Source organism: Protobothrops mucrosquamatus, unplaced genomic scaffold (assembly GCF_001527695.2).
Source record: "Protobothrops mucrosquamatus isolate PMUCROS unplaced genomic scaffold, P.Mucros_1.0 scaffold2088, whole genome shotgun sequence".
NCBI classification, from domain to species: Eukaryota; Metazoa; Chordata; class Lepidosauria; order Squamata; family Viperidae; genus Protobothrops; species Protobothrops mucrosquamatus.
In genome coordinates this window covers 316,165-340,455 of record NW_015388190.1, presented here as the reverse complement: position 1 = coordinate 340,455, position 24,291 = coordinate 316,165, and the positions used below count along the sequence as shown (strand labels likewise).

The 24,291-nt window shown below is 38.0% G+C and overlaps 1 protein-coding gene across 1 annotated transcript; it reads right to left on the bottom strand.

The window, feature by feature from the left end:
- Positions 1–908: 908 nt before the first annotated feature.
- On the bottom strand, positions 909–23,783 carry WDR82 (WD repeat domain 82). The gene is made up of 9 exons (XM_015824027.1): positions 23,538–23,783; positions 13,375–13,472; positions 9,249–9,315; positions 8,936–9,035; positions 8,343–8,459; positions 7,920–8,075; positions 6,406–6,475; positions 6,026–6,168; positions 909–3,103 (listed from the first exon to the last, which is right to left on the bottom strand). Exons 1-9 carry the CDS (start codon positions 23,696–23,698, stop codon positions 3,074–3,076), a joined length of 942 nt encoding a protein of 313 aa, XP_015679513.1. The 5' UTR covers positions 23,699–23,783; the 3' UTR covers positions 909–3,073.
- Between the last annotated feature and the right edge of the window lie 508 nt (positions 23,784–24,291).

The following is a 24,291-nucleotide window of genomic DNA, read 5'->3' as shown; positions in this document are numbered from 1 at the left end:
AATGTAAGAAAATTTAAAAGAGATGTTACTTGATTATTTTGTGAAAGTGCCTTTGAACAAATTGGAAAGGGCACTGGAAGATAAAATAGAAAAAAAGTAACTTTCCTTTTACTTTCTCCCTTGCAATGGAGACACTTTCATTTTGGGATTACAATATTACAATGGCAACCACCAGAAAAGTGGCAAAATAGTAGAGGAAGGAGAGGATCACTAGAGCAATCTGCAGAATTACACTAGACCAGTGGTTCTCAACCTTTTTAATGCCGCGACCCCCAACCGGTCGTAAGTCGAGGACTAAACCGGTCGTAAGTCGAGGACTTTCCCTGCCCGGGAGCGCCGCGCATGCGTGGTTCCGCCCCCCTGCACCAGCCGAAGCGTAGCTGGCAAGCAGCAGAGACGGAGCAGGCCGACCACCAGCTGGCCCAGCCCAAGGGAGGTAAGGCACCCGCCGGAAAAGGGGAAAAAAATGGCGGACAGCCTTGCTTGGCGACCCCGTGAAATGGTCGATCGACCCCAAATGGGGTCGCGACCCATAGGTTGAGAACCGCTGCACTAGACGTACTTTAGAAAACATTTGAGGAATTAGGCAGTATATTAGCGAAATCACTTAATACTAAATTGATATTTTTTTAAAAAAATGGTATTTTGTCCAAAAACATTTAAGACAGAAGGAAATACACAAGCTAGTCAAAATATAACACTGCATTTTCAACATCCAAATGGGTTACAATTATGAAAATGGGCTGGATGCAATTGCATATTTATCTTACTATCTTGAGCTGCTTCAGATTTTATTTATGCTTTTAAAATAGTAATAAAATAGCCAACCAATGTATTTTGTCATAAGGATATGCTTAAGAGATGAAATAAAAAGGAATAAAAATCAATTTATACAGGACAGCAATCCTATCTTATACCTAATACTGTAATTTATTCTTGACTGGAAATATTTATAAAAAATATTCAAGCTGCAAATACAGATGTAAAAAAGCAGTATGTTATTAAAATGCATAATGTAAGAAATCAGAATACATTGCAAATGATAACATTTCTAAAGGAAAAAAAAATGATCCCACAATCAACTCCCAGTAAAAAAATTAACTTTTACTCAATTTAATTTTAATGAAAAGCAGTTCTAGGTCAAGGGCAGTGTATTCAAGATTTAAAAAGATGTTTCTATTGATTTTTGTCACTGAAAAAATGATGCTAAAATTACGAACAGGTCTAAAGACGATTAAATGGTATTTATATTTTACTAGATGAACTGGCCATAAAAAAGAACATATAGTGTATTGTGCAATGAATTGTCACAAAGGGCACTGTGAACAACAATCCTGCCCTGTGTCCCAAATTTGCCACTCACTGGCCTGCAAAATCTTTCACAAATAACAAGCCAAGAGGTAGAACATTGATGTATCTACAGTAATTCCCTAAGCTCGAGTTATCTATATTATTAGATGTTAGCTGACTCAGGAACGTACTGTGGGATATAAACACAAAACCCAGTTTAAATACGAATCCAACAGTCAGCTTAATGTCAGCTAGGAGATTTCCCCTCCCCTTCTTTTATTCACCAAAACAAACTTCCCTTATTATATTGCTCAGGCTGACTTATGCATCACAACTCCATGGAGGTGGTAGTTCAATACCAGTAATGCAAACATCTCCATAGAATTTGAACACTTCCAAGCAAAACCAAGTGTAGTAAAGAAGAGTGCTGATATTATCCAAATGTTCTGATGGATGGAAATACAGCAGCATTTTAATATTAAGAAAACTAGAGCAATGAAGCATTGAAATTATGCTTCTTTGAAATGCATTTTTAAACGTTCAGATTGTTATCAAGTCCTGACAGATTATGGTAGCGGAGGCAACACCGTTGACATAGGAAATGCAGCATCAATATTATAAAATTAAAATCTTAGGAAGTTAAAAGAACATGAATTTGTCTGCTCTCTTGGAAAGGATGCTTAGACAAAGTTAAAGCAGGGCCCTTCATGCTACTGCAGTGACAGCAGAAATAAAAACGAGATCAGCTGGTAATTATACAATTTCATCCAACCCGCTAATGAAAAAGGCCGACTTCCACGTGCCGAATATCCCAGTGCTTAATGAATGGAGATCTCCTGTGTAGGCAGAGGGAGAAGCTGCACTACTTGCATTGTGAACAGTGGAATGACGTTTTATACTTGGAAGAATAGAAACTTGGAATGCTCTGAGAACGACAAGTACACTAACGCTCATTCCAGAATACTGTGTTGGTCCAATATTTACTATTTTTTTAATACCTGATAGTAAAAAACAATAGTGACCCTTCCACATTCTCCCCTTCCCTGTATTTATAAAATCTGCAAAGATACACTGAAGGAAGAGATACAGGAAGTGCATTTCCGTCCAGCCCAACTGAGATTTCTGTATTGCTCGGCATTCTACCCAAACACACCAAGTATCTGTTCATTTCAGAAGCTGCCCATAGCAAAGAGAATCAGAATAGTTTCCTAACGATTCAGAACCTGTTGGAGCACTTAAGGATAAACATCTTTAACAATGTTCCTGTAGCAACTGATATTGATCTCTCTGTCTCTCTATATATACATGTATGTGTGTGTGTATGTATGGCACAAAGGTATCTTTATACAGCACAAGAGTACACAGCATGGATACTGCTGATATTTCAAACAGGACAGAATATGTTAGAAATTGTACTTTTAACAAAGTCCAAAATCCTGGGAGTTTACAAGTCAGCCACAAAGACAAAGGACTGGCAAAATTCTTTCCAAATGTACTCCAAAGCAAAGCTGCTAGTTGATTTCAGCTGTAATAGTTCTGCTTCAATTTGATGTTGGAAGAAATATTCAGATTTTCAGAACAGGAACCTGTATAGCCACATGAAGAAATCCTTTGTAGGAGATGCAGCAAAGAGCTTGACAAAAGGAGACATATGCAGAATGTACTGGGTGGGAATATTCATCTCCAAGTGACACAATTCCAATACTTTCACCGTTGTCTTTATAAATACTGCATTGCTTTCAATACAGTATGGAAACTGTCCATTGGAAGTGATTACTTCAGACTAGTCATCTATAGTTGGCAACCAAAAGGCCTGAATAAAGAAGAGAGGATAATGTTAATGTTCAAGGAGGTTTGTCTTGAAACAATGCCAAAAACTAACATACAGCATCGGCAGGCAATCCTGGCTATGTTGTGATGGCCACCTATGCCCTTTATTTAACAGCTGTTCAAATGGTTATGCAGCAGCTGTGCAGAGACAATATTTTTAGTACTCTATCACTAATAGGGAAGCAGCATCAGAGAGGTAACCCAAGTTGCTAGCACTTCCTGCAGGCAAGGCTGTAGGACAGTGGTGGCAAATCTATGGCACACGTGCCAGAGGTGGCACTCAGAGCTCTCTCTGTGGGCACGCATGCCATCATCCCAGCCCCGCCTCCCCCAGTGGCCCCCTCCTCACCAGCGGCCCCCCAGAGGAGTTACCCCCAAGCGTGGCCCGCGCGGAGCAGCGCAGCCAAGGACATGCGAGCCGGGCAGCGGGGACAAGACTCCGCCCTCACGCCCCGCCATGTGCAGATGATGCTGCGGGGTGCGGGTGGAGGGCATGGCCGCCTTGGCGCTACTGGGCTGCCTGGGCAATGTGGCGGGCCATGGAGACGGTGAGTGGCCCTGCGGGCAGGTGGGAGGGCAGGACGGGGGCGGTTTTTGGGCACTCGGTCTCTAAAAGGTTAGCCATCACTGCTGTAGGATGTTACAGCGGTGGACAACCAGCATTCATGGCCCTTTAGAAATTCAGCTCTGCGAGGTTTAGAGGTAACACGTCTTGCGTTTTGACAAGAGATCAGTGAACTAAAAATCTTGCCCGATACACAGTTTTTACTTTGTCAGAATCTTCACATATTCCCAAGTAGCACTATCTTTAACACTCTGACTTTTCTGATACTACAATGTGACTGATTGATGCGATACTACAAGATTCAAACAATGCACCTACACATTTTTTTCCAGCCTAGTTCAGTAAAGCAGGGGGAATAGCTTGGTGAACAGCTTAGCTTCATTTGTCACAAAGTGACATAATTAACACAGTTCAGATTGAGAGAAAAGACCATTTTAATTCACTTATGTTTTATTGTGTCAGTAGAATTCTCTAAGCGGAAGTGCACGAGGGTTTTCGTAAATGTCTATTTGCAAGCAACTTTTTGGCAGAAGAAAAACAGGCTAGAAGAATATTATGTATATATGGAACAGTATCTTTATCATTAATTCTGAATGTAAACAATCCATTAATGTAAATTCTGAATGTAAACAATCCATTAATACAACCCAAATATATGTGAAAATAAATTATTTTGGTTTTATTAAATAGGAATGTTGGGAGAAGATCAACCACAAAATCAAATTCAGTATATCATTTTAATATAATACAGAAAACAAAATGCATATATATAGGACAAAAATAAATGGTGTTTATTTAAATCAATCTGAGTGCCAAACATTTTCTATTTCAACTATTTCAATCCACATTACTAGACTGGCCATTCTTAGGCCATTAAAATGATACCCTTCCATATACCAGGGCTTTTAAATAATACTAAAGGAAGGTTTAACCTCAGAATAGTCATTATCTGGAGTATTTTTTACCACTCTTTTTAAACATTTAAATAGAAAAATAAATATTTTTCTATTGATTTTCTATTGAAATATTTTTCTGCCTACCCATCTATCCAAGTATACAAAAATAATTGTTTATTGTTTAACCTGTATATGACTCGGGGTGGGGGGTAGCTTCCAGCTTCCTTATAGAAATAACACATTTATGACAGTGTGAAAAATGGAATTATATTTTGCTTCATTTTTAAATATTCGAGAAACAGCATTTTAGTAATGTGTGTAAATCAAGGTAGCAGGATGATATCCCATGAGCACCACTTGGCCACTTCTCCAGATCCACACCATGTTCTAGTTGCAGTAATAACTTCAACTAGCACATATGCCTAAAAGGAATTTTCAGAAAATAAAAATGACAGCAGCCTAGTGGCTTTGTTTGAAAATGTTTCTATCTGCCTAGAAAAAAGATTAGGAATATTAAGTGGAATATAGGCAGTATATCTGGGCTGCCAAAAATGGGTGCTGACTAGATAGTTTTCTACACTTTTCTGCTACTGTCTTAGTGTTATCCATATAGTTATAACCCATGGAATTATAAGATTGTACATGACATTAGAGGTCATCTATTTGAACCCTTGTCCAGTGCAGATCTGCTAGAGTGGTTCTTTGACAGTTATACAGAAAACTTCCAGCAAAGGAAAATTACCATATCATGTGTCCACCTGTTCCACTGGCTATAACAATCTGTGTAATCAGAAAGTCCTTCCTGTCATTTAGCTTACCTACACTACCTTCTTTTAGTTTTAACCTGTTCTGGTCTTTCCATCTGGGACAATATAGAATAAGACCATTCCTTCTTCAATATTATTTCAGGTATTTGATGATTACTATTTTGCCTCCAGATTTTGGATGCCTCATGCCGAAGAGTGTACAGACTAGTGGAAAACAAATGCACCTGACTGCTTCCTGGTAAAAAGACATTTTGGGAATAAACGTACCTGCTCTGGAAGTTTTTGCTGCATTGTTTTTAATTTGGAAGCATTTTTACAAATAGGCAAGCTCCCCATGGTAGTCATTTTGTGAGATCATTAATAATATGCTCTCAAAATTTCAAGATAATGTAGACAATTAACAAGAATTACAAACAGTAGTGATATATTATTGATAATATCTTGATCTTTTTAACTGAAGTATAATCAATCCAAAAAGTATCAAATAAAAGAGAATATTTGTAAGACAGGGTTGAAATGAGGGTTCCTTGTTGCTCTCTGAGCTTGGTTGTTTTCTTGCAGATGTTGAGTCAGGAAACATCTGCAAGAAAACAACCAAGCTCAGAGAGCACCAAGGACCCCACAATCCTGGAGGACTTGATTTGCTTAAAATTTCGAATCAACTTAGGTTTGCTTACCATATTGGAGCACGCACTGGCAAATGTCATAAACTTGGGGTTGAATTGCAAACAGGTAATGGGCCCTGTGTGTTTCCCATCAAGCACTGCTACCTTCATTCCAGTCTCTCCATTCCAGACATGAATCTTCCCATCCTCTGATCCTGCAGTGTCAACCAGAATCAACAGAATCTGGATTGATTCATCCAAGATTGATTCATATGCAACTCAAGTAAACAGCAATACAATAAAACATTGTAGCAAAAATGAAACATCAAGTAAAAAAAAAAACACCCTCCCCAAAAGGTACAAATCACTTGGAAGCTTTATGGAAGTGACCCTGAAATTATTTTATATAATTGGCGCTGCATCAATATATAGAGAGGAAATATAATTCTTACCAATCATTATAAACTGAGAATCTGGGGTGAATGAAGCTTCCAGTGTGACAGCTTTGCTATTATTATATCCCTGTAAAAAAGAGTAAGATGAACATGAATTTAAGCAAACATCGGGAGACAATAGAAGACAGAAGGAGATGGTATGCTATGGTCCATGAGGTTGCAAAGAGTCAGATGCAATTTAGCAACTGAATAACAATAACAAAAAGAGTATGAGCATAAAATATAACAGAAAAGTTAAAGTTTAACTCAAACAAAAAATTGGTTTGCAACGCCAGGGTGCCCAAGAAGCCCCTTCCAACCATTGTCCTTTCCTTTCCAGAGAAGAAGTCTTCTGAAAGCTTTTTAAAAGGTTTATCACATTATTCACTTGAATTCTAGAAGATTTAATTCTTCAACAGCCTTAGCACAAAATAGTGCTTCTAAGACATGGGAATAACCATGGCAAATTAGGGAAATTACATATGCATTAAGGATATTTCAAGCAATAAATTACTTATTTATTTATACATATTTCTTAACCACCCATCTCCCTTACAAAGGTGGCATACAATATCAAGCACATTTAGTAAAACCAATTGCTATCCCATTAATCTAAGTCTTGGAAAGACCTGGATCTAAGAGGTCATGGCTGATAACATAATGAAGGAGACATCACTCAGAAGATCATCATCACCATTTTATACTGCCCATTTTTCTATATTGATCAACTGAGGGCAGCAAACATTCATAACAGTCTTGCCTCCTATTTTTCCTACAAGAGTTTTGTGAGGTAAGCTGGATAAGAGAGACAGTGACTGGCTCCATAGTCATCCAGCTGACTTTCATGTCTAAGAGAGGTCTACAACTCAGACTCTATTGGTTTCTAGGCCAAGTGCCTTAATTACTATGCCAAACTAGCTCTCAAATTAGGCCTTAACTGGTGGAAAGAAATTCTGAATAACATTACAAGGACACTATCTATAATTTCCCCTGGGAAAATTTAAAAATCAAAGAGTGGAAAAATTGTCACCAACTCTGGTCTATTTAAAAATCCAGAATGAACAGCAAGACAGGAGCTTTTCTTCTTGTCATGACTAATGAGAATGTATACTTGTAGCTATGAATGGTTGTGAAATTTAGAATAATTTATTTCTTAACTCCATGGGTTGAAAAGAGTATAAGAGGAAGGGAGGGTGCTAAAGCCCAATCTAAAGCACGGTTTCATAAAGTGATTTTTACGTTATCAATTACCTTTTCATCTATTTATTCCAGTAGATTTCTTTCAATTAAAAAGTTACTCTCAAGTATCCCAACTTAATGGCTTAAGTTTTACATAAGGGATGCACCATCAAACCTCAATTTTCACTTAAGAAGGGATCAGCAAAAATAACCTGATGAATTAAGTACCCTTATTTTCAGCTATAAAAGTGTCTTCTACTGCATTGCTAACTCAATATTCCATAAATCTTGTCTTAATTCTAAAGAACATCCGAAACAAAGAGCATGTATGAAGATATAGAAATATCCCTCACTGTAAATGTATGAAGAACTGCTCCTTTAAAGGCATCAATGAGTCGTATGATCCCTCCATTAGTTGAAATAAGAACAAGTTTTCCATCATTGCTGAACTTCAGGCCAGTCCACTCACAGGTTCGATCATATTGCATCTTAAAGGTAGCAAATGGACCCTTCAAAAAAGAAAGACAGATGTTGGCATGCAGCAAAACTATTCCAGATGTTCAGATCATTTTGCAAGAAATACTGCACTAGGCAGACTGTCTGATGTGGGAAAGAATTTTCATTTTCTACAGAATTTGCCAAGGATACATGTAAAGTTATTTAAGCTTCAATTCCTGGAAATCCCAAGTTCGGTGTTTTACTTTTATATGTCAGAAAAGATGCCATATTTAGAAATCTTATGAGGAGGTTACACCTGAATGTTACATACTACTTACCTTATCAAAGGACCGAAGATCATAAAGTTTCACCATTTCGGAATTGACCCCAGCTGCAAAAATCAGCCCCTCTGGATCAAATGAGCATACAGGTTTTCCTTGTGGATGCATCAAACCCTAGATTTTGAATATACACACAAAAAAACATATATATATATATATATATATATATATCCATTCAGAGTTCAATATAAGATGAGCAGTTATGTTGTAAATAGGTAAGATACACACATACACAAACAAGTGAGACAGATTGATTTATATTTTGATAGTTTCTCCCCCTTTTCTTCCAGTCATTAATTTCTACTTGTTATACTTTACTTTGGACACTATTACTCATTTTGGTTTGAATCCTTTTAATTGTTGTTGAACTATTATTCAAAACTGTTTCGGTTTTTCTTCAAAGATCACCTAAGAGAAAGTGCACATTTTAACATTGCCAGGCTTCAAGTATACAGTATGTTGGTTATATATAAAGAGGTGTATACTTTGTTCATATCTACTACACTGCACAGGAAATAAAGTCTGTAATCTAAAATCTACACAACACTTGACATGCATTAACATACTTCATGTGGACTTTAAAAGTTTACCTGGCAATTTGGTGACCGAAGATCCCAAAGTCTGATAGTCTTATCAAGTGATCCAGATATAAAGGTATCATCTACTGGAGACATTGATAAAGCAACAACTCTGAAATGAAGAGAAAAAAATAATATAGCTAAAGGAATCTGCATTATATGCCATATCTAATATTTTATACTTTGAAAAAAGTTGAAAATTTAGGCAACATAAGTAAAAACAGAACAAAATCTATTGTGGATTAGTTATAATGACTCTTATTTATGTTTACTTCTTCCTATAGTCATAGCAATAAAATTGTAAGCTATACTCTACTCATCTTACCTCTTGCTATGTCCTGGAAAGTATCTAATGTATTTATTGTCATGAAGAGAAAGGTATCTGATAGTATCTGTATGGAAACATCAACAAGGTAAACATTATACAAAAGGACTCTCCAATGGAGCTTACTTATATAGAGTAAGACTTTATTAATATTAGCTGACTAGGTTTGCACATCTCAAATTTTAATAATGGAATTAAGTATGGTGTCCAAGTTCACACACAGCCATGAAGCATAGTTTATAATTCACTCACATACAAAAAATGATTTAGTACTTTGTATGAATTCAGATATATGATTTGGTATTTCATATGAACTAAACAGATATAAAATCAGTGAAAACAAACCATGGCTAAACAGAATATGTAAATCCAATCAGCTATTGTGGGTGTAAACAATACAGTCACGAAGTGTAGCCTTCAGTTAAGAATCTGGCTCAAAAAGATACATACAGTATTTTCTATATCCACAGATACAGAACCAGAATTCACCTCTAGCTCAGTAATTACTATAAAAAGTTTGTATATGAAACACTGATCATACCTTATATTTCAAAGCAGATAAACAATGTAAAAGGAAACAATTTAGTAGCACATATATAAACCATGAACATAAAATCAAGAATAATGTGTAATATTTTATTGCAGCATTTCTTAACTAACTTAAATACAGATGACTGTTAAATATAGGATGAGTGCATTGGAAGGCTGCTAAATAATAGGACTTTCTTAAAAAACATTATCTGGAGGTGACTAAGTCTCAAAGTATATTGTAAGTCAGCTGGTACAACAGATTAAGTATACTTTCCTTACAGGATAATAAGTCAATTTTCCTTTCTTCAAAGATAAACTAAATATCAATTTATGCCTGCAAGCTTATATTTCTGCAATTTTTGTATATCTGCCCCAGGATTTTCTGATGAATCATCAAGCATTTATTCTAATAGTTTTACAGAGAAACATGAATGAACAAGATTAGACCTAAAAGTCTGAAGAGCCAGCCTTCCACTAAACCAGGGGTAGGCAACCTCGGCTCTTTTATGACTCATGGACTTCAACTCCCAGAATTCCTGAGTCAGCATAGCTGACTCAGGAATTCTGGGAGTTGAAGTCCATGAGTCATAAAAGAGCCGAGGCTGCCTACCCCTGCACTAAACAAAGGAGCTACAAAGGAAATCTGTAACATATACAAGCATTTGAGACAAACTTTTGCTTTCCACAGAACAACTATTACCTGGCACCAAACAAACATGGGCAGAAAATTTCTTCTTTGAGTCGTAAAGCTCTGCCCCAGGCAAGGCAGTGGCCTGTACAGTTATCTCCTGTACCGGGTGGTATCATAGACCCTCAAACTGTACAAACTACTACCTCAGCCTGGAACCAGGCACTGTGCAGTAAGCAGAAGAAAAGCTAAAAAAATCAAAAATTCTTCATAAAGGATGGTGTGAATAGACCTGGTTCAAGATATAATTCAGACACACAAATTTTTAGCTGGAAAAAAAGAACGTTAACATATCTGTATCTTTGTATGCTTTCTCATAAGAAAAATGGCCAAAATATTTCCATTACTATGTATTAATAAACACAGTGATTAATATAAAACATAACATTACACAACACAACACAACAGATGCTCTTCTCAAATATTATTTTAAAAACATCAAGCATTTGGAAAGCAAAGACTTTGATTAGGATTATTCCACCTGTATCATCTTGTAGCATATGAAATTGATTCTCAATGAACAGACGTGTCCCAGGATAATGTTGCAGGATCCAATCTGGGTCGGTCACCGGGACCTCAGAGGTTTTGTCTTCCAAGCTTTTGGACTCGTGCTGGATCAGTCCATCCTCAGGGACCTTCTTGGAAGACAAAACCTCTGGTCCCAGTGATCGACCCAGATTGGACCTTGATTCTCAGTTTCACAAGTTTGTGATACAAACAGAAAAGTAATAGTAACATAGAGTAAATAATGTAGATTAAGCACAATAATGAGTTACATATAAAGATGCATTAAAATGCTCCATCCAATACCCATATGGCTGCATCAATACACATTCACTGCTAACGTGTTCAAACAATTACCCACCTTTTACAGTGTCCTCTGGGACTGACTTGCTGGTCAGAAATTTCTCTATCATTAACATTGCCCATTTACTGGGCTAGAACTATATAAATCTATATTTTATTAAAGTTTTTATTTTTAAAAAAATATTAAATTAATAATATCCCCTTTTCTAGCTCCTGCATTTCTGACAAGAGACAAGAATACACCAATGACATTTAATTGTACATCACAATCTTGAGATAGGTCGGAGACATCGTTAAAGTTCTGTCCCAGTGCCTGGAAGTGGTGTAGGTCTGTACGAGAGACCTTAAATAAATGCTAGCAAGATGGAGCTATAATACGGTTTATATTCTGGGGTTCCACCACACTCTCTTTTGTCTCTGGATGGAGTTCCATTGCCCCAGGAAGAAGTCTGTGACTTGAGAATCCTCCTGGATTTGTTTCTCTTGCTTAATCTGCAGGTGGAAGCTGCAGCCAGGAGGATCTTTGCCCATCTTTGGCTGGTGCAGCAGGTGTGACCTTACATGAGACAGAAAGACCTGATTACAACAGCTCATGACCTCATTACCACCTGATTAGACTGCTGCAATGTGCCCTACACAGGGCTGCCTTTGGTGACAATCTGGAAGCTTCAACTGATGCAATATAAAGTGGCTCAGGTGCCTATAGGAGTGAACCAGTTATACTTGTTTTTTTAGGTCTCTAATTGGTTTCCTATTAGCTTCCAGGAACAATTTAAAGTGCTTGTTTTAACCTATAAAGTCCTTTATGCATTGACACCTGGTTACGTACAGGACTGCATCTCCACACTAGAGTTGGTTGCAGCACTTCCAATCATGCTGGAAGCAGCTGTTTGTCTCCTATTTGGGGGAAGTTGGGGGCAGAAGCCCAGAAGCATTGTTTTTCCATGATGGGACCGGCCCTCTGGAATGACCTCCAAATGGAGATTTTTCCATCTCCAACACTGTTCACTTTCTGAAAAAAACTGAAGATTTTTTTTCCAGAGGGCCTTTGGGTCCTGAAGTTATCAATTAGGTCTGAGTTTAATTGGCCTATGTTTATTTTAACTCCCTGTATTTGGTAAGCCACTCGGTTTTGTGATTTTAGCAGAATACAAATTTGTTCAATAATAATCCAACAAATATTTTATTAGTTGAGGATCGCATTGAGCCAAAAGTAAAAACTGTCTGTGAAGGAGTCAGAAAAAGCAAAAGACATGGAAAACTAGTTGTTATCAAAGAATCAGGAGGAAACATATGAAAAGGAGGCCCTGAAAGAAAAAGACATGCCAGCTAGATGTAAACTTTAAAAATGCAGAGATTTTCAAGTTAAAATTTTAACTTGGTGACATTTCAGACTTTACAGGAACATGTAAAAGATTTTAAGCCTTAATGACATTTATGTGTTGTCCGTGGTTGCTAAGAAAGGCATACAAGGTCTCCAGAATAAATGAAGAAATTGCTGAATTAGGCAAAAGAACTTGCAGAAACCCAAAGGTTTTCGAGGGAAACTTTGAAAGGACCAAAGCTACTGCTTAAATGATAAGAGGGTCCACAGGTTGATATGTTTAAAAGAGTATTTTATTGATTTGATAAAGGACAATGATTTGCGTTTTTGCTAATATGCACTGTTCCAATTAAATATATAATTTACTGTCATCTAACGATCAGGGGGAAGCAGGAAAAAGAAGTAGCCTGTTCCTCTTGTTTGCAAGTTAAAGTAATAAAAGCCTTCCCATTAAACATCTGGTTTATTCCTTGACAAATACTTTGTTAATTGTTCAAATAAAAAAACTTTCTTTTTAACTGATGTTAAATTGCTAGTATATGCTTGTATTTCATTCTGATTTACTTCTGACTCAAAAACTGATCAGGAAACTACCTTAAAAGCCGTGCTTTAAAATTAGGATTTAAAATGAAGAAACATTGACATTATCAATTAACGGCTTCAATGAATTCACTCTTAACCTCAGTCAAAATCAGTCTTCTCAAGTCTTCAATACTTATTAAAGTGTTAAACATCCAATATGCATAGACAACTATCAGGAAGAATGGCTCACTCACCATCTATTTTATTGGAACTGTACACAACCGTGTTGGCCGCATGAGTATATCTGATGAGATCAACTCCATATTTTTTACTATAAAGTGTTCTCTTGGGCCTGCCAAAGGGGGAGAAAAAAATAATAATTATATTCAGAATAGAGAAATTCCATTTTGCCATACAGGTAGTCCTCGACTTAATAGCTACAACTGAGCCCCAAATTTTCATTGCTAATCAAGGCAATTGTTAACTGAGTTTTGCCCCATTTATGGTCTTCTTTGTCAATGCAGTTTTGAAGTGAAGCATGTGGTCATTAAACGAATCTGGCTTCCCCCCACTGACTGTGTTCTCAGAAGCTGGCTGAGAAGGTTACAAATAGTGATCACATGATCCCAGGACAGTGCAACCGTCGTAAATACATGCCAGATGCCAAGTGTCTGAATTTTGATCATGTGATAGGGGGGGATGATGCGATATTTATAAGTCTGAAATATGGCCAACAAGTCACTTTTTTCAGTGCTGTTGTAACTTCAAATGGTCGATCACTAAGCAAATGATTGTAAGTCAAGGACTAGCTATACACAATGTTAACTTGTAAGACAGAATAACTATAAGCATATATATTATATATCACTTCCAACTCTGTTATTCATAGTATCCAATCCCCTTTATTAGAATTACTTTTTTTTCCATTTCATTCAAAAGTGCCTTACATTGTAAAAGAACAAATAACTGGTACTGCATCAAAATTCAAAAGATACCCAAGGTCTATCTTAGTAGTTAGAAACAGCACTGCTGCTGTTGACAACCTGAATGTCATGGTTCTGACAGATGAAACTCTTCAAAGAACTTCCAGGCATTGTTTACCTTAAAGAATCTTAATTTGAGAAGCACAGCGGCACTAACACAGCCAAAACCAAAAACTGGCACAATTCCCTCCTCCAATTAACAGTCATAAATCACATTCTCCAATTAGTTTGAAATGCAGGCTCTCCCTGCAGTTCTCCAGCCCACCAATTGTATGATTGCATCTCTAACTGTTGTCAAAAGCGTTGACATTTTCATTATATTTCTACTGTGTGCAACTAAGATATGTTTACATTTAGTGATTTGGAGTTTCCTCAGCAAAACTACTTTTTGGTTAACATAAAAAAAAAGAAAACTATTAAAACATTAGATGACCAAGTCAAATCATACATTAGCACATATATAAATATATGTGCACCCTTTAGTCAGCTTGAACAAGACTCCAGAAGATAGGCTCAAGATACAGGAGGATCTTGATAGCACAGTCCCTGATACTCAAAAGGTTGGGGACCTCTGATATAGGTGCTACCTTACTCAGTAGTAGTAACTGTGAGAGGGATCTCGGAGTCTAGTGGACAATCACTTAAATATGAGCCAGCAGTGTGCTGCAGCTGCCAAAAAAGCCAACACAGTTCTAGGCTGCATTAACAGAGGGATAGAATCCAGATCACGTGAAGTATTAACGCCACTTTACAATGTCTTGGTAAGGCCACACTTGGAATACTGCATCCACTTTTGGTCACCACGATGTAAAAAAGATTTTGAGACTTTAGAAAGAGTACAGAGAAGAGCAACAAAGATGATTAGGGGACTGAACGGTTGCTGGAATTGGGTATGTCTAGTTTAATGAAGAGAAAGATTAGGGGTGACATGATAGCATGTTCCAATATCTCAGGGGTTGCCACAAAGAAGAGGGACCAAGTTATTCTCCAAAGCACCTGAAGGCAGGACAAGAAGCAACGGGTGGAAACTAACCAAAGAGAGAAGCAACCTAGAACTAAGGAGAAATTTCCTGATAGTTAGAACAATTAATCAGTGGAACAACTTGCCTCCAGAAGCTATGAATGCTCCAACACTGGAAGTTTTTAAGAAGAGATCGGACAACCATTTGTCTGAAATGGGATAGGGTTTCCTGCCTGAGCAGGGGGTTGACTAGAAGACCTCCAGGGTCCCTTCCAACATTCTTCTTATTATTATTATTATTATTGTTGTTGTTGTTATTGTTATTATTTCAGTTAATAGCAGTGTTGTAATTTTGCAAGATGACTGTTAGCAATTTTTAACCATTAAGTCAAGTTGATCAGTTGGCCCAAAAATTATGAGCATCACAATTAAGGGAAAATTTAAATTTAGTCCTTTCATCTCAAAAACTCCAAGTTTAAGTCCAAGTAATACTTTGCAAGGCATGGGGGTGCTACAGACACAAAATGAAAGAATTATGTTGTTTTTGATTATTAGCTTTCAGCAAATAGCAGAAAAACTGGAAGCACCCCTCTTTTTAACCTAAATATTTAGGGAACTATATCAAGCTCTTTGATATAGTCTAACTTGGAAAATGCTAGTCACTTTAATGATAACATTTCATGAAACATTTAAATTTGAAATAAAATCCAGGACTAATTGTATTTTATTTCTAAACATACTGGTAATACTATTATTGAATTATAATCTCTGTTGCCCCGCTTTGAGGGAGATGAGCTGTTTAGAAATAAGAAATATAAATAAATCAGGATGCAATTTTAACTAAAAACGAATTAATGAAATCTCTTGTGCTACACTTAGGGGGAAACACTATACTATAATGAAATATAAGGATGTGTTATCACCACTATACATAGAAAGCAAAAATAAAAGATCCGTTTGCTCTCTTGGAAATTATGCCTTCACCCAAAACAATCAATAGGGGATCCAATAGGATCCTGATAATTATGTAAAGTCTGTTTTATAAAGAGCTAATTTAATAAGTTCACAAGGGTTTTTTCCTTTGCTATTTCACTTAAATAAATTATAAAAAGTGATATAATCTTAAGAATAATCTGAAAATGTTTCCTATAAATTGATTCAGAAAAAAGAAAATCTGTAATGAGGAATACTAAAAACAACTGAGGTGTTGATTTTTTTAAAAGAAAAACAAACATATCTGACAAAGAAGTATGAATATGCACAGAACTGAAGGAAAAGAGAATTACTCTGGAAACACAAACCAGCTGAGATTCCACTATATATTCATTTTTAAAATACAATACTAGAAAAGTGCAAACATTTGAGAATCTAAAACATACTTTTTCAACTAGACTCAATTTATTCAAAATATAAGTTAAATAATCATCAAAGAGGCTTCCAAAATATCCATGCAGAATTAACAAACAGAGGTTAAATAAAGATGATTAAAACCTAAGAACGTAACAACAGTGATAATGAAGAGGGATAACAATGTGATTAGTATTGATACTATGTTTGCACAAGGTTTCAGTTCTAAGATGGTATTTATGTATTTATTTATGAGGCAAAAATGCCTGCTTGTCTTAAGAGCAATAACTGTGGGCAGTTCACTCCAACAGCAATAAAAAGATAAAAAAGAAGCAATGAAAACCAGAATCCACAAAACAGCTCTTTGGCACCCTAAGCAGTCCTCCCTAATACACAAACAGTCAGAATCCCAGGGCTCCAGCCTTACCTCATCACAATGCTTGGGAGAAAAGCCAGTTTTTTAAAGCTTTTTCGAAGGTCAAAGTGATAGGAACTGTGTGGATCTTAGTGCCTGGCAAGAAATATTTGTTCCTGTTACCAGAAAAGTAGCTGAAGTGAAGCTATTTTTCTTGGCTGAAAGGTGAAAAACAGATCTTTTTCTCTGCAAGCTATCCAAAATCCCATTTAAGAGTATAAGCTGGTGCAGATAAAACAACTACCACATCCCACCACTCCCATTATTCTAGATTTTAAGCCATCTAAATTAATAAAAAGGTCATGAAATCTTGAAAGTTAACCTATAAAAGATTTCTGGATATTTTCCCCAATATTCAACTGGTCTGCTTTTTGTTATATATGTTAAAATGCATTCAACCTAATTAGCAATAACATTTACTTGAGAGGATGCAGTACCTATCTAAATAAGAATTAGCAGTTGATTACAAGTTTGAAGATTTAACAAATTTGTTTATTCTTACTTAAGAAACTCAGAAGGTCAGTCTCAAGCTCAAAAACTGAAGAATGCCTGGCAAGCCGTGAAAGTCAAATACTTTACTGACAGATAAAGTTTTGGATTTGGGACAAGATAACACATAGTTTACAGCAAATGTAAACTGTATGTCTAATTATAAGAAACAGACTATATCTATCTCCAACTTCACTAGCCACTTCTACTAAAATGAAACTGCATTTGCAATAATGATCCCCAAATCATTGAGTTCCCAGATATACAGAAAAATAAATATAGGACAGTTCTTGAGGTAATTACAGCCACAATTTCATTTCTATTGGTTTACAGTAGTGAAAGTATGGTCACTTAGCAAATAAGTAATTGCCTGGTGTAATTACTAAATTAGCTAAGCTCATAAAGAAGAATATTTGTAGCTCAGGGTTGAAATAAGGGGACCTTGGTGCTTTCTGAGCTTGGCTGTTTTCTGGCAGACATTTCCTTACCCAAACTGGGATAGCAAAAGACTAGCAAAACGCATCCATCAACTCCAAAAACACAACCTATGAACAGACTTAACCATAGTTTCAACTGGGAAACTGTGACTATCCTAGCCCAAGCCAAGTCCAGAAATGCTAGAGCAGTGGTTCTCAACCTTTTTAATGCCGTGACCCCAACTGGTCGTAAGTCGAGGACTAAACCGGTCGTAAGTCGAGGACTAAACCGGTCGTAAGTCGACTACCCAACCGGTCGTAAGTAGGGGACTTTCCCTGCCCGGGAGCGCCGCACATGCGTGGTTCCGCCCCCTGCACCGGCCGAGGCGTAGCTGGCAAGCGGCAGAGACGGAGCAGGCCGACCACCAGCTGGCCCAGCCCAAGGGAGGTAAGGCACCTGCCGGAAAAGGGGAAAAAAATGGCGGACAGCCTTGCTTGACGACCCCTGTGAAATGGTTGATCGACCCCAAATGGGGTCGCGACCCATAGGTTGAGAACCGCTGTGCTAGAGAATTCCTGGAACTTGGCTCTCTGAAACATTGGCCATCACAGGCACATAGAAATAGACAACATCTACACATCATTCAAAAGAGACAAGGCAAAAATGACCAGAACACAACCTCATTAGTAACCAACATCCAGATGAGAATAGATTTAACATCAGATCTGCAATCAAGAAGTAAACAATATCCCAATCAAGAAACTGTCAAACAAGGTAATAATAAACAGTCCAACCAAAGAATCACCAAGACCACGGGTAGGCAACCTTGGCTCTTTTATGACTCATGGACTTCAACTCCCAGAATTCCTGAGCCAGCATGGGAGTTGAAGTCAAGTCATTAAAGAGCCAAGGTTGCCTACCCCTGACCAAGACCAATCTCGCCAACACTGACAGGGCAAGCCACTAGAATATAAACTGAGAGCAAACCCCATTCCTTACTAGTAGCACTGATGATGTTATCTAGTTTGGGTAATGAAATGTCTGCAAGAAAACAACCAAGCTCAGAGAGCACCAAGCACCCCTCATAGTTAAGCCCATTTCATATTAACCTGAAGGCAAACCCATTTTTGAATAATGCCTCAAACTATTCAAACTAAATCTACAAATATACTTGCAAACCGTTACCTACGTTTCCCACCAGTATAAAACTATCACACACAGCCTACTTTTGATTATCAAATGCGTGCACTGCCCATTTTACTAAGTGAATACAAAACAAACAATACTTCTTGAAACGGTGAGAAATTTAGAGTACACCAATCTAGGCAATATTTGTGGCAATCTTCCAATATTTCTTATTTACAACTCTACAAGTTGAGCACAACTAAAAAGACTCAATAAAAGCCAATACACATTGAAAGGAGATGCCAGCACCCATAAGGATGATCGTTTTTTAAACGAAGGTGCCTTTCATATATTTAAAAATATACATTTTAGGTTAGAATGATTAAAATCAGAGTTTAGTGGAATGCGAACATGAACAACTTAAAAAGCATATGTTTAACATAGGCTCACCGCACATCTTTCTCCAATTAGGGGCTAAATGTCCCTAGTAGTTTCTTCTACTTTCAACTGTTGTCCCTGCAACGCAAAGCCTCCGCCGGACTCAAGAGATGCACCTGAGCATCCGCCTAAAGCAGGGGTAGTCAACCTTGGCTCTTTTATGACTCGTGGACTTCAACTCCCAGAATTCCTGAGCCAGCACAGCTGGCTCAGGAATTCTGGGAGTTGAAGTCCACGAAGGTTGACTACCCCTGGCCTAAAGCAATGTTTCTCAACCTTGACAATTTTAAGGCATGTGGACTTCAACTCCCAGAATTCCACAGCCAGCATTGCTGGCTGTGGAATTCTGGGAGTTGAAGTCCACATGCCTTAAAATTGGCAAGGTTGAGAAACACTGGCCTANATAGGATCCTGATAATTATGTAAAGTCTGTTTTATAAAGAGCTAATTTAATAAGTTCACAAGGGTTTTTTCCTTTGCTATTTCACTTAAATAAATTATAAAAAGTGATATAATCTTAAGAATAATCTGAAAATGTTTCCTATAAATTGATTCAGAAAAAAGAAAATCTGTAATGAGGAATACTAAAAACAACTGAGGTGCTGATTTTTTTAAAAGAAAAACAAACATATCTGACAAAGAAGTATGAATATGCACAGAACTGAAGGAAAAGAGAATTACTCTGGAAACACAAACCAGTTGAGATTCCACTATATATTCATTTTTAAAATACAATACTAGAAAAGTGCAAACATTTGAGAATCTAAAACATACTTTTTCAACTAGACTCAATTTATTCAAAATATAAGTTAAATAATCATCAAAGAGGATTCCAAAATATCTATGCAGAATTAACAGAGGTTAAATAAAGATTATTAAAACCTAAGAACGTAACAACAGTGATAATGAAGAGGGATAACAATGTGATTAGTATTGATACTATGTTTGCACAAGGTTTCAGTTCTAAGATGGTATTTATGTATTTATTTATGAGGCAAAAATGCCTGCTTGTCTTAAGAGCAATAACTGTGGGCAGTTCACTCCAACAGCAATAAAAAGATAAAAGAAGCAATGAAAACCAGAATCCACAAAACAGCTCTTTGGCACCCTAAGCAGTCCTCCCTAATACACAAACAGTCAGAATCCCAGGGCTCCAGCCTTACCTCATCACAATGCTTGGGAGAAAAGCCAGTTTTTTAAAGCTTTTTCGAAGGTCAAAGTGATAGGAACTGTGTGGATCTTAGTGCCTGGCAAGAAATATTTGTTCCTGTTACCAGAAAAGTAGCTGAAGTGAAGCTATTTTTCTTGGCTGAAAGGTGAAAAACAGATCTTTTTCTCTGCAAGCTATCCAAAACCCCATTTAAGAGTATAAGCTGGTGCAGATAAAACAACTACCACATCCCACTACTCCCATTATTCTAGATTTTAAGCCATCTAAATTAATAAAAAGGTCATGAAATCTTGAAAGTTAACCTATAAAAGATTTCTGGAAATTTTCCCCAATATTCAACTGGTCTGCTTTTTGTTATATATGTTAAAATGCATTCAACCTAATTGGCAATAACATTTACTTGAGAGGATGCAGTACCTATCTAAATAAGAATTAGCAGTTGATTACAAGTTTGAAGATTTAACAAATTTGTTTATTCTTACTTAAGAAACTCAGAAGGTCAGTCTCAAGCTCAAAAACTGAAGAATTCCTGGCAAGCCGTGAAAGTCAAATACTTTACTGACAGATAAAGTTTTGGATTTGGGACAAGATAACACATAGTTTACAGCAAATGTAAACTGTATGTCTAATTATAAGAAACAGACTATATCTATCTCCAACTTCACTAGCCACTTCTACTAAAATGAAACTGCATTTGCAATAATGATCCCCAAATCATTGAGTTCCCAGATATACAGAAAAATAAATATAGGACAGTTCTTGAGGTAATTACAGCCACAATTTCATTTCTATTGGTTTACAGTAGTGAAAGTATGGTCACTTAGCAAATAAGTAATTGCCTGGTGTAATTACTAAATTAGCTAAGCTCATAAAGCATAATATTTGTAGCTCAGGGTTGAAATAAGGGGACCTTGGTGCTTTCTGAGCTTGGCTGTTTTCTGGCAGACATTTCCTTACCCAAACTGGGATAGCAAAAGACTAGCAAAATGCATCCATGAACACCAAAAACACAACCTATGAACAGACTTAACCACAGTTTCAACAGGGAAACTGTGACCATCCTAGACCAAGCCAAGTCCAGAAATGCTAGAGAATTCCTTGTAAGCTTGGCTCTCTGAAACATTGGCCATCACAGGCACATAGAAATAGACAACATCTACACATCATTCAAAAGAGACAAGGCAAAAATGACCAGAACACAACCTCATTAGTAACCAACATCCAGATGAGAATAGATTAACATCAGAACTGCAATCAAGAAGTAAACAATATCCCAATCAAGAAACTGTCAAACAAGGTAATAATAAACAGTCCAACCAAAGAATCACCAAGACCACGAGTAGGCATTTTACTGCTTTCATTCATAAGTAAACGTATACATTCCTCTCCACACTTATATTCACCAATTCTACTCAGTAAGATCAGATGGCTTTCCACTTTGACTGAGATCTGTTACATCCTTTTTCTTTTTTCTTTTTCATAGTTCCATGGACATCAATATTACTTTAGGTGTTTTTATTTCATTGGTTAACTCATGTTTTTTGTTTTACCATTTACTCCTCTTACATTCCAATCTTACCATGGTTGTCATTATATAGACCCATAGATAGTAATCTCTGTCACTGAAACCACATAAATAATATACCTGCAATAAATATTGAGGTAGTATAAATATCCATCCAAGAAACAGATGTCATGCTTCAAAGGCCCTTCTGAATAGAACAGGGATAGGCAACCTTGGCTCTTTTATGACTCGTGGACTTCAACTCCCAGAATTCCTGAGCCAGCATGGGAGTTGAAGTCAAGTCATTAAAGAGCCAAGGTTGCCTACCCCTGGCCAAGACCAATCTCGCCAACACTGACAGGGCAAGCCACTAGAATATAAACTGAGAGCAAACCCCATTCCTTACTAGTAGCACTGATGATGTTACCTAGTTTGGGTAATGAAATGTCTGCAAGAAAAAAACCAAGCTCAGAGAGCACCAAGCACCCCTCATATAGTTAAGCCCATTTCACATTAACCTGAAGGCAAACCCATTTTTGAATAATGCCTCAAACTATTCAAACTAAATCTACAAATATACTCGCAAACTGTTACCTAAGTTTCCCACCAGTATAAAACCATCACACACAGCCTATTTTTTTTTTATTATCAAATGCGTACGCTGCCCATTTTACTAAGTGAATACAAAACAAACAATACTTCTTGAAACGGTGAGAAATTTAGAGTACACCAATCTAGGCAATATTTGTGGCAATCTTCCAATATTTCTTATTTACAAATCTACAAGTTGAACACCACTAAAAGACTCAATAAAAGCCAATACAAATTGAAAGGATGATCGTCAGCATCCTATAAGGACGATCGTTTTTTAAACGAAGGTGCCTTTCATATATTTTAAAATATATATTTTAGGTTAGAATGATTAAAATCACAGTTTAGTGGAATACCAACGTGAACAACTTAACATAGGCTCACCGCACATCTTTCTCCAATTAGGGGCTAAATGTCCCTAGTAGTTTCTTCTACTTTCAACTGTTGTCCCTGCAACGCAAAGCCTCCGCAGGACTCAACCTGAGCATCCGCCTAAAGCAGGGGTAGTCAACCTTGGCTCTTTTATGACTCCTGGACTTCAACTCCCAGAATTCCTGAGCCAGCAAAGCTGGCTCAGGAATTCTGGGAGTTGAAGTCCACGAGTCATAAAAGAGCCAAGGTTGACTACCCCTGGCCTAAAGCAATGTTTCTCAACCTTGACAATTTTAAGGCATGTGGACTTCAACTCCCAGAATTCCACAGCCAGCAATGCTGGCTGTGGAATTCTGGGAGTTGAAGTCCACATGCCTTAAAATTGTCAAGGTTGAGAAACACTGGCCTAAAGCAACGTCTACCCCTTCCCATCCCACCGTTTACTTTACAAGCTCACGAGAGCCGCTCTTTTAAAAAGAAAACCAGCTATGTGGGTTCGGCTTTCGGTGAAAAAAGCCGCTTTATCTGTTTCGGGTCCCCCTCCCCCCCCGGGCCTCTTTCCCCCCCCCGGGCCTCTTTTCTCTTTCCTTTCCCGGGCACTCACTTTCCCTCCTGGCAGTCGTAGAGGACGATGGAGTCGTCGTCGCTGCTGGAGATGACGGTCTCGCCATTAGGGCTGAAATCGAAGCAGTTGATCTTGTCCGAGTTCTCGCGGAACACCTTGGCCACGCGGAAGCTCCGCAGCACGTTGTCCGTCAGCTTCATGCCGCCTCCGCCGTCGCGGGGAAAGGCAGCCGGCGGGGCCTGGGCGCCGGCCAAGGCGAGGGGGAAAGCGGAGTCGGGCAGGGCTTGAGACTCTGCGAGGGGGGGGGGACGGGAACGGGAATGGCGGGAGAAGAATGCCGGAGCCGGCGAAGGACCGAAGCGACTTTGCCCTCGGGCGGATTCCGCTCAAGCTGCGGGAAGAAGGCGGCGGCAACTCCGGCTCATTGTGTCCGCCATTTTGCGGCTTTAGGGCGGCGGGGAGAGGGGTGGAGGTGTCGGCACGGGTGGAATTGTGGGGCCTGCGGAGGAAATAGAAGTGACGAAAAGGAACAGCAACGGCGACGCTACCGGTCTGGTGCATGCCGGGATACGTGAGTAAGGCCGAGGCAAGCGAGTAGTAGTTTAGCGCGGGGCAAGAGAGGCAAGCGAGTAGTAGTTTAGCGCGGGGCAAGAGAGGCAAGCGAGTAGTAGTTTAGCGCGGGGCAAGAGAGGCAAGCGTGTAGTAGTTTAGCGCGGGGCAAGAGAGGCAAGCGTGTAGTAGTTTAGCGCGGGGAAAGAGGCAAGCGAGTAGTAGTTTAGCGCGGGGCAAGAGA